At 37.4% G+C, this 11576-nt stretch overlaps 1 protein-coding gene across 1 annotated transcript in view; it reads right to left on the reverse strand.

Annotated features, from left to right (window-relative positions):
* The window catches only part of LOC144979169 (A disintegrin and metalloproteinase with thrombospondin motifs 6-like), a 41148-nt gene extending 30070 nt beyond the window's left edge, over nucleotides 1-11078 (reverse strand). Inside the window, exons 1-10 of the mRNA XM_078925777.1 lie at nucleotides 10982-11078; nucleotides 8364-8636; nucleotides 8047-8110; nucleotides 7719-7874; nucleotides 6916-7100; nucleotides 6487-6643; nucleotides 5970-6193; nucleotides 4161-4369; nucleotides 2289-2432; nucleotides 1326-1460 (exon numbers count right to left, since the gene is read on the reverse strand). Coding sequence (XP_078781903.1) covers nucleotides 1326-1460; nucleotides 2289-2432; nucleotides 4161-4369; nucleotides 5970-6193; nucleotides 6487-6643; nucleotides 6916-7100; nucleotides 7719-7874; nucleotides 8047-8110; nucleotides 8364-8597 — 1508 coding nt within the window. The 5' untranslated portion in view covers nucleotides 8598-8636; nucleotides 10982-11078. The remainder of the gene's footprint in view (nucleotides 1-1325; nucleotides 1461-2288; nucleotides 2433-4160; nucleotides 4370-5969; nucleotides 6194-6486; nucleotides 6644-6915; nucleotides 7101-7718; nucleotides 7875-8046; nucleotides 8111-8363; nucleotides 8637-10981) is intronic.
* Between the last annotated feature and the right edge of the window lie 498 nt (nucleotides 11079-11576).

Here is an 11576-nt window from a genome sequence, read left to right on the forward strand (position 1 = left end):
GTCATTTTGAGCACACTTTGAAATGTAATCATTGACATCGAGCACACAGAAAGGTAATATAGATAGTTTGTGCTTGGCAAAGAAACTCACAACATTACCACCCGGATATATAACGGACCAACACACAAAACGATGTGTAATCTTGGTCGTTCATAGTCTGGTTAATACAGTTTAGTAAGAATTACTCATAAACCTGGATAACAAAAAACAATAACAAAGACCCGAGGGACGTCAACTTTGATCTATCAATAGATAATCCCCAATATTCATCGATTAGAATGACCCTCCTATTGGCAACAACTTTCAAACATGAGACTTCATGGGTATGGCACATTACACTATTACCCAACTATAATAAGCTTCAACAGTCGTAACGTCACTTCCCTCGTAATGACGCATGGTAACCTAGTAACTGGCTCTAGACTATCGGAACAATGGCGGACGCCCTATGAAATACTTCTCCGACGAGCATAAAAGCGTATCCAGAGGGAAAATAACATTATAAATCTGATCATTTTTGACTTTTACACATCTGATCACAAGATATATGAAAAGTTCTAGCCAGCATGAAGAATAAAAAGAAACGATTTTCTTTGTTTATAACCATGGTGGCCGCCGTTGCTGGGCGACATCAGACTATTGAATCCCGTGTTGCCCAAGTAAGCAAATCGGTGGTTGATAAATTAATCCAATGACAAAATAGATTAATTAATCAAACAAAAGAAAACAGAAAACAGAAAATAAAAAAAAGACAACAATTTAAAAAACAGAATTAGACAAAGAAACAAACAAAAACATATGATGTTCTTATAATAGGACTCAACTCTTCTGGGCCACAGTGCACAATATGCTTCAACAGTCGTGACGTCACTTCCCCAGTAATGACGCAGAGTAACTTAGTAACTGGCTCTAAACTATCGGAATAATGGCGGACGCCCTTATGAAGTACTTCTCCGACGAACATATATCGAGAGGAGAAAAAACGTTATAAATCTGAGCATGTTTTGAATTTTATACATTCTGATCACATGACATGTGAAAAAGTTCTGTCAGCATGAAGAATAAAAAGTACATATTTTCTTTGTTTAGAACTAAACTGCTCGTTGCTAGGCAACATGAGATTATTGAATCCTATTGCCTAACTACCTATTCCACCATTAGTTAACTGATTGGTTTATTAATTGATTGGTTGATATTAAATATTATAATGTATAAATATAATAAAGATTAAAATCAATCATGGTTTAATTATTTATTATATTTATATATTTAAATATTTATCAATTCATTTATTTACAATTAAACGTTACACTTAATTTACTTACCTAAGAAAGTTGTTGAGAGCATCCCTGCTACATGAGGACCAGTGAAACCCTTCAGCGCCACTGGCTCCAAGGGATGACATGATGTTGCGATGGTTGGGACAGTTGTTGCCGCTTCCATCGTGAACCATGCCTAGCCTGAGTAGGAAGAGGTCAACAGATGATTAATAATTTTGTCTCTTTTTAAATGGTTTGATATATCTTTTAGATTTTTATTAGACAATGGAGATCTTGATATATAGATGATGGTAATGATGATTATGATGGTGATGATGAAGATGATAATAATAATGATGACGATGATGATGAGGAGGAGAAGGATGATGATAATGATGATGATGATGATGATGATGATGATGATAACTGGTGTGCTTTTGACGGGACACTAGATTAATATTGTGGAATCACTCAACCCAGAAGCGTTAAGTGAGTAATTGTGAGAGAACAATTTAATACTGAGTATATATATATATATATATATATATATATACAAATCGATCGCAACAATATTGTAAGTAGAAGGACAAAATAATATAGCTCAAATATGGAAAGTAAGGAAACAAAGAGTGCATCCTTCTCTAGGGCATACCACTCTGATATTTGTAAGCACAATTAATATTATTTTGAACAATGGACTTAACGAATAATGAATAATTAATCTGTAACCGAAGTCATTATCTAATAACAAAGGGGAGCAACTCTTTCCTCGAGTAACTCTTAGTATAGATAGTATGCGCTTGGCTAAGAAGCTCACAACATTGCTATCCGGAAGTATAACGGACCAACACACACAATTGTGTAACCTTGAACGTTAGTTTATAGTCTGGTTAATACATGTTAGTGAGAATTACTCAGAAACGCGGATGGCAAACAAAAACAAAAAACAATAACAAAGATCCGAGTGACAGCAACTTCAATCTATCTTAGGTCCATACCAATCATGACAACGACACCATCAAAACTTACGAATGTCCTATCTCGTGAGCCAGTGTCAATCCGATGTCCACCCCAGTGTCCTCACTCACAGAACACCGAGTATATTGACCACACATGCCAGATCGAGTGGCTAAACCTGTCGTCGCTTGACCGTCGTCGTGAGAAAGATCAAGCCTGGGAAATAAAAGACAAAACATAAGTGTGAAGCTAAATTTTCTAAAAATGTGCCCGATTACCTTAAAACGGTATTGCATCGGGGTAAAAAAAAAAATGGTAGGCTACTTCTTCAGAGGCATTGGGCCGATGGTGCCGGAGTTTCTCCCGTTTCTATTGCGTGAAACATACATTAGCAATTGCTTGCTACCCTTTGAATAGGACGCTAGTCTATCGCAAAGTATTTTTCGCCAGATAGATATAACAAACTCAGCTACCAAATTACTGCTGAGTGGACAGGGGGGTCAGAAAAAAAATAAACTTGATTGCACCCGGGATCGATCTCAGTTATTTGGTTGTGAAGCGAATGCTCTATCAACCTAACCATTGCCTCCCCCCCCCCCTTTTTTTTATCGATGGACAAGGTGCCAAAAGCAAGAATTAATATAAAAGTGACCATAACTTTGAGTTTTTAGTTTTTGTCACTTCAAGAAACTTTCTATGTCTATTGTCACCATTAAGACAAAATGTAAATGTTGCTGCTCGAAGCTCGAAGAAATAAATAACAATGTGAAATTGAATGTAAACTTCAATTTAATTTTTCTATTTTTGTTTATTGAAATGAAGCTTACATTCAATTTTACATTGCTATCCATTGAACTTTTAAAAATGAGCTTTTATATAGCGCAATATCCACTAAACGTGCTCAAAGCGCTTTACAGGGGGTCCCTGGCTAACAGCAAACACTTAACATGTAGGACGGGACATGTCGCCTCTTTGGCGATATTACCATGTTTTCGGACAGAGACAACGCTGTTAACGGCCAGGTAATCATTATACACCTGAGTAAGGTGAGAGAATGTGAGTAAAGAGTCTTTTCCCAGGACTCAACTATGACTCAAAGATGACGTCATTCAGGTCTTTGTTGTTGTTTTTTGCCATCAGCGTTTATGAGTAATTCTCACTAAACCTGATTAACCAGACTAAAAAGGTTCATCGTTAAACATTGTTTTGTGTGTTGGCTCGTTATACTTCCGGATGGCAATGTTGTGAACTTCTTAGGCAAGCCACATTCTATCAATAGTCTGATTAATACAGTTCAGTGAGAATTACTCATAAACGTGGATGGCAAAAAAAAAATACAATAACAAAGACATGAGTGATGTCACTTTCATACTATCTATAGATAGAATGCGGTTGGCCAAGGAGTTCACAACATTGCCATCCGGAAGTATAACGGACCAACACACAAACTCTGTGTAACCATGAACTTTTATAGTCTGGTTAATACAGATTAGTGAGAACAACTCACAAACGCGGATGGCAAAAACAATAACAAAGGCCTGAGTGACGTCATCTGCATACTATCTATTGGATGAGAATGGCGTTCGTGGAGAAAATAAAAATAAAAATGGCTGAATAGGCCAGTTCTTGTTGCGGTATTGTCGTCTTGTGGTATGACACTCGCTTTCGGATCGGAAGGTCCTGGGTTCCAGCTTCGCTCGGCGCATAGCTGAGTCCTTGAAGAAGGCTATTTACTCACATTCTCTCAGCGCACTCAGGTGTAAAATGAGTACCTAGCCGTTAACAGCGTTGTCTCTGTCCGAAAAAATTATAACATCGCTAACAGGCGTCATGTCCCGTCCTAAATGTTAAATGTTGCTGTCGATAAGGAACCCATTGTAAAGCGCTTTGGGCACATTTAGTGAATATTGCGTTATATAAAAGCTCAATTAAAAAAAAAATTACTTGGTAATAAGAGCTGCTGCATCGTAGTGGCCAGGATTCGAGTCTCTAGATGGATTGTCCTGCTCTTGCCACATACAAAAGCTCTTGACACAATAGCTTGCCTCCTCCACTACATCCAGGCCTCTCACTTCCGTTTCCAGAATAATCATCTTGATAACACGGAGGTGGATACGACGTCCCAGGCTTGAGTCAAGGAACCGCGCTGCTGCCTGTAAATAGATAATGCCACAGTTAATAAAAATTTAAGATTCAGAAAAATTATGAAAATTCTAAAATACACATTAAATGGGAGCGATCTATATTCATGTTTTCGTCCAACCCAAGTCATCAATCACATGATTTGTTGCTGTCCAACGATTGGACATTTCTTCAGAAATGTAAACACGCTGCTTTGTTTATGAAAGTTGTAAACAAACCCATGTGTCAAGCTGAACAAAATGACCAATCGTGATGTTAAATATTTCAAAAACTGTGAACACTTTTCATTATGTGGGTCACTTTGAGCACATTTTGCAATAATTTGTCTCAGAAAAATGTAATATATTATAGGCATGAGGTAAAAGTAACCCGGGTAAACTACGGATATAGATAGTAGGTGTTAGGATTGAGTGAGTTAATACTTTCGAACATTTTTCAAAAAATTTGATGAACATCAAATAATTTTAAAATGAAAACAAACAAGAAAACAGACATAGAATGGAAGTCTTGCGTTTGATCTCCGTTCTTCTCATTCTCCTGACCGTAACGGTCGTATATATAGTATGCGCTTGGCTGAGAAGCTCAAAACATTGCCATCCGGAAGTATAACGAATCAACACACAAAACTCTGTGTATCCATGAACGTTTACAGTCAGGTTAATACCGTTCAGTGAACATTACTCATAAACGCGGATGGCAAAAACAATAACAAAGAGCTGAGTGACGTCATCTTCGAACAATCTATAGGAGACATGAGTACAGGTTCACCAGTCAGTATTCGCCAACCAATACGCTTCAACAGTCGCAACGTCACTTCCCTCGTAATGAAGCATGGTAACTTAGTAGCTGGCTCTAAACTATCGGAACAACGGCGGACGCCCTTCTGAAATATTTCTCCGACGAGTATAAAAGCGTATCCAGAGGGAAAAAAGCCATTAAAAATCTGATAATGTTTTAACTTTTACACATTCTGATCACAAGACATGAAAAGTTCTAGCCAGCATGAAGAATATAAAGTAACGATTCTCTTTGTTTAGAATCACGATGGCCGCCGTTGCTGGGCGACTTGAGATCAGACTATTGCATCCAATTCTTACCTCCGCTTTCTTTATCAGGGTTGGACTGACTCGGCGTGTCCAGTCTGTGATGTTGTCCATCCAGCATTTTGATAGAGTTCAAATTACCAGAAAATATGAAATTTTAGTTTTCTGCACCTTAAATGTAGTCCTCCAGCGCCAATAGGCCAATGGAGACGGAGTTTACCCTGGTTTCTATAGTGTGAAAGGGAAAATAGCAATTGATTGATATCCTTAGGACAGGGCACTTGTCTATCGCAAACTACTTTCCTGCAGGCTGGGAAAACAGGGGGTGGGTGTGGGGGGGGGGGGGGGGAGGGTTGAGGGGTGTCAGAAAAAAAATATCGACATCTAGGATCGATCCCGGTCTCTTTGCGTGTGAATCAAGTGCTCTACCAACTGAACTATCGGGACCCCCTTTCTGAACTTTGATAAACTATATTTATTCCACTCAATAAAACATGCAAAGCTTATTCAAGTCTCATTTTGAAAACAAATAATAAATGTATCTTTTTCATCAGTGTTAATCACTTACTACGTTAGCTATAGTCAGCATGTACGTCTTCAAATCAGAACCATGCACCTTGTACATGGACGCGTCAGCAACAAGAAGCATCTCCATGTGAAGATCTTCACCATTCCCAGTATCCCTCTTTGTCCTCGTATGAGAGTTGATGAATTCTTTTGCCATAACGCGAGGGTGAACGTTCAAATCCTTGCCCAAGTGCATCATTTCCTCGTCGTCATGATCGAGAAAGTCTGGAATTTTAAAAAAGTAACAAATGTAGGAATATGTAATCTTTCATAGCCATTAGTGAAAATTGTTACTCTGTTTTTGGTTCTTTGTATCAAATTTACACGACAACCTATGTAAAACTTTAAAATTTAATCTCCACCTTAAATACCAAATTACAAACTTCGTCATCATTATTATTATCATGATATCATCACCATCATCATCATCATCATCATCATCATCATCATCATCATCATCATCATCACTATTAACTCTACCACCGCAATAATCACCACCTTCATAAAAGCAACCATACCTAACCCATTACAAAGCCTTTTCGTTGTTCTCCTTTTGTAAATGACGTGAGCGTTTTCTCCGTCATGGCCACTAATCCGAGCACGTGACAAATGCTTGTATTTGATTGGTTGAATGACAAGGTCATGGTCACTGGTTGGAATGCTTATAATGCCGCTCTGAAATTATATTAAAAACAGATTCAAACACTTGTGCATTTATGTATTATTATCTAAATACATCTATGGCTTGTTTCCGTTTAAAAACTAAATAATAATAAAATCCAATTCAAGCTTAAATCAAATTTTAAAAAATTATGTGGACGTTTCTGGTTTCCCTTTATTCAACAAAACACGACCAATAAAACATCGGCGACAAGTGAGAAATGAGATTATGTTCGCGTTGTTAAGGCGAACGATGTTTCCTTGACTAAGGTGTTTCCTATACTCACCAATCCCGAACAGAGGGAAACAGCTACCGCTGAGTTGTCGTGATGCCTGGATAACCCTGTATAGTAGCAGTCTCCGTCATCGCCATCATCATCAACAACAACATTATCATTGTCTTTGGTTGAGTGTGTTTGTAAACAAGGCAAGATCGTTTGGTGATCGTAAGATCGATGTTGTAGAATACAACCTGAGGAGAAATATTTTTTAAATATAAAAACCATTTTCGGAAGAAGTTTTTTCAAAGCTAAAAAGCCCATTGAAACCACAGCGTATCTCGATTTTTGCTGTGTGAAACGGAGTATCTAAATATTTGCCTGCTACCTTTCAGATAAGACGGTAATCTATCACAAAGTACGTCAGCCAGAGCAGCTTGGCCACCATGGTTTAGGACATGGCTGGACATACGAGATGTAAGTCGGACGAATTCAGTCACTCGTGGGGGTGGGGAAGTAGACTCCTCGAAACTGGGAGAGAAGTTGCCAGACATATGTGCTAGCAAGAGAAGAAGACAATGGGTGGCGGAAAGTAAACTGAGGTCCAAAGCCTGACAAACAGCTGCGACGCTCAAGTTTTTGTTATTTTTAATATCTTTTTGACGGATGAAACAATGTTCTGTTATAAACCAGGTATCATTCTACACCTGAGTAATGAGAGGAAATGGAGACAAATATTTTTTTTTCTCTCCCAAATAATAAACTTTGAGTCACTCACTGCCTAATTCGAACCCTAGATATTCAAATCCGAGTGTTATGCTACTATGCCAATAAGCCGGACTGATATATCTGTAAACAACACAAAATTCTACCTTGGCCAACGAGATGGTCGTTGTGCTGAAGATCAAGCCAATAGTTTTCTCCGAATGCGTCCACGTGATATTCCACTTTATCCTTGGATGACGTCACATCGCGGCGTTTCCTGCTTCCTTTTATATGGCGTGGTGATATGATGACGTATTCTGGAACTTTAGATAGATAACGATATCATTTTACGTTTTATTACAATCGTCGTCGTCGTCATCATCATCATCATCATCATCATCATCATCATCATCATCATCATCATCATCATCATCATTATCATCGTTACATAATGATGAATGTGACAGAGAATTGAAGTATAAGAATATCACTCACCATTTTCTCGTATGTCCGTACCAAAATAGTTCAGAAGATCTTCTGATGGTAATAGATGGTGAAACTGCATTAAAAAAAGATTAAGAATAGATAGGTCAGTAAATGAAGTTTTTAGATAACTATAATAATACAAAAAATATCAAAAAAAAACAATGTAATATAAACGGAACAAAACAAAATAGATAATTGCTTCTATCATAAATAAAAAGCTTTACAGACACCATTTTGGACTATATATATATATATATATATATATATATATATATATATATATATAGGGGGGGGGGGTGTTTGTGTGTGTTATGATTGGTACATACCTCTTTAGGTGGTGGCAAAGGGTTTCTGAATGTGTCGGAATCTCCTTGTTGTAACGCAGGTGGTAGCGGAGGTGTTTGTTGGGGTTCTTTTAATAGCTCAGATAATCCTTCATGTTGCACTTTCGTCGGTAGTGGTGGTACTGCTGGTGGGGTCTTGTATGAAGGTAGACCACTCAAGGACTGAATGAACATCATGAGCAAAGAAAGTGTGAGGGATGTTTGATAAGTCTCCATTCTAATTCCTTTCAGTACTGTAATGTTGAGTTGAAAGTTCTGAAAAAAATATACATGTTTGCATTTAAAACACAAAGTGTTGTCAATGTGAATTTGTGAAGCGGGTATTATGTTGTGACCAATCATACACTTGAAGATAGATCTCAAAGTCTATTGTTTGTTGTTGTTTGTTGCTTTAGGTCTCTTCCAACACAATTGAGGTTATATGAGAGACCGCTGAAACAAAGAAACAAGCAATCTAACAAAAATAGTACAAATGTAAATCAAAATCATAACCTAAAGATATCATAAGCTAAATTATAAATAACCAAGAACAAACAGGCAGAAGATTTACAGAAAAAAAATATCCCCTGTCAAAAATACAATCACAAACCAAAGAAGCAGGATAGGCTAGTAAAGAGAAGAAGAAACGACATCACTATCGGACCGTACACCCATGCGAACATCATAGGTATATGATTCAAGGGTGATGCTCCCATCCAACCACCCGCTCAAAGTCTATGACAAGAAATATCACTTTTTAAAATGTCCAGGAAATGTTTCGGGAATTTATTTATTTTCTTACTTGTATTTTTCTCCGGTAATCTCTCTAAGATTCGATGAGGCAGGCGGATTTTTTAAAAGATCTTCGTATCTATCTATTTATCTGTATACTCCACTTTACTATCCCATTGATACCCAGCAGATCGCCTTTTCGTTTTGTATTTCCTTCCCGAAGATTCGACAGTCTAACATCTTGCCCATTCAACACAACCACCCCCCCCCCCTCCGCTGTGACTTTTTCACCTCGCCCCCTCCCCCCCCCCCCTACTGTCCCACTACAGCTCTCTACTACTACTACTACTACTACTACTACTACTACTACTACTACTACTACTACTACTACTACTACTACTACTACTACTACTACTATGTCTTTTATCTTCCATTATTTTCTGGTAGGTTTTGTTCCCAGACACTGACCTTTTCTTATCAATCGTATCACTCCCCTGGGGCCCCCTACCAACTACCCACGCCACGCTTACGCTTCATTCATACTGCAACCACTGTTGAGTACAAACGATACAAGTTATTTTGCATTTTATTGTATTTGTTTTCCACGTTAATTTATGTATTGTTGTGCTGACGAAGCGTTTGTACCCGAAACGTCCATTGTCTGTTTTGTTCCCATACGACGCCTCTCCATTTTCACTCTTTCGCAAAGTCTACATACGAGTTTTGCTGATGACAAAGCTCGTATGTAGACTTCAGAAAGTTGATCCGCTTTGATACCAGTAAGAGGAGACACTGGGTAGCTGCGAATCGACTTCGGTCGAGGAGCTGCCTAACGGCAAGTGCGTTACATCCGTGGGGTCTAACTTCCTGTCCAATATGTCCACGCTGTGGGCAAGAACCCGAGACGGCAGAGCATCTAGTCGAAAGGTGTGTTGTGACGATGCTACCAGGCGGGTTTTCGACGGTGCACGAATGCGGACCGGACTTTGCTGATTGGTTCGATCGTCATAACATAATAGTGTGAACCATAAGAGGCTGCTGCTGCCATCATGAAAATCGAGACTTCAGAGGTTTGATCCGCCGATCATTACAACAATGAGCCCATAGCATTTAGGGTTATCAGACCTACAAATAAGTACACGTCAGGTCGTACATATCAATAAATGTTATTGTTGAACACAACAGATGGAAATCATATGGCCCACCTTTTCAATGCGGTATTATTTTGGGAGTGAACAAGATCTTCGTAAATAAATCTATAGCCACAATATATTTTTTTTTAATTGAAAGATTTATTTTTGAGCAATTGCCAATGTATCTTATCTTATCTTACCAAAGGCTTAATAGGAATTTTCCTTTAAATGCCTTATGTAATAGTTTACAATTACAGAATCTCATATAGCTTGCATTGTATCATTCACAGACAGTTTTACACAACTTTAAATATCAGAAAAAATGTATCAATACGGCAATATAAAATCGAAAAATTCTATCATAGAATACTGGTAATTGAAAATTGGTCATGATCGAATGAATCATAAATGTACAAAGATCATAGTGCAATGAAATATTAATGACAAAAATAATCATGAAAGCAACAACGATAAGAATTATACATTAATGCATTAACAAAGAATTTTCAATCAATAAATTAAACGAGACAAAACCAGTAATAAACCAAAATAAACAAAGCTTGGAGCTAACTTCTGTACAATATACCCATGAATGAATCCAATTCCTTACGTTGCAAAGGAAAAAAAATTCCGTGTATCTCATCATTTAGATTATTAATTTAAAAAAAAAAATACTTAAGGGGAACCAATATTTTGCGACATAATACCGTTTTGAGACTGTGGGTTCGATTTAATAAACAGCAACACAAAACTTACCGTTGTGTCAAAGTCTTGAATGTTTCTTAAGAAATTATAAAATTCCCAACCGTCTGTTTTCCATTACCGCGAAACATCAACACAGAACAAAACTTGAATATATCTGAAAAAAAAAATGATTTTACCTATTTAATCGCAACCCACCATCTCCATCCTGTATTAACCGGGCCGACGTGTAAGTTTTTGCAGGTCTAATAACCTAAATTGTTATGGGTTCATTTTTGTAATGTTAATATTCTCTAACCAACGCAAAATATATTCCATTACAACAATGTTAAATTAAGCCCCACAATTAATTGTGTTCGATTAGCAGACCTGCAAATACATATACATCGTTTCGGGCTGAACCAGATGACAAAGAGTGAATATAAAGCTAATTGAACACAGACATGTTCAGACATTTTACTATTCAGCTCTTTAAGATTTCTAGATAGTTTATTTTTTGATTAAAAGAAACGTCAATGCTAATACAAATGTCTTTTAAATTGAATGTTCACAATTTTAACCATTCCAACTTAGTAGTATTTTGAGGCGATGGGTCACAAATAAAGGATCTGAACCCAATTTTTTACTTTCATTTTTATTAAATTTTAAT

This window comes from Berghia stephanieae, chromosome 9 (assembly GCF_034508935.2).
Source record: "Berghia stephanieae isolate SIO BIC M18660-M18661 chromosome 9, UCSD_Bste_1.3, whole genome shotgun sequence".
NCBI classification, from domain to species: Eukaryota; Metazoa; Mollusca; class Gastropoda; order Nudibranchia; family Aeolidiidae; genus Berghia; species Berghia stephanieae.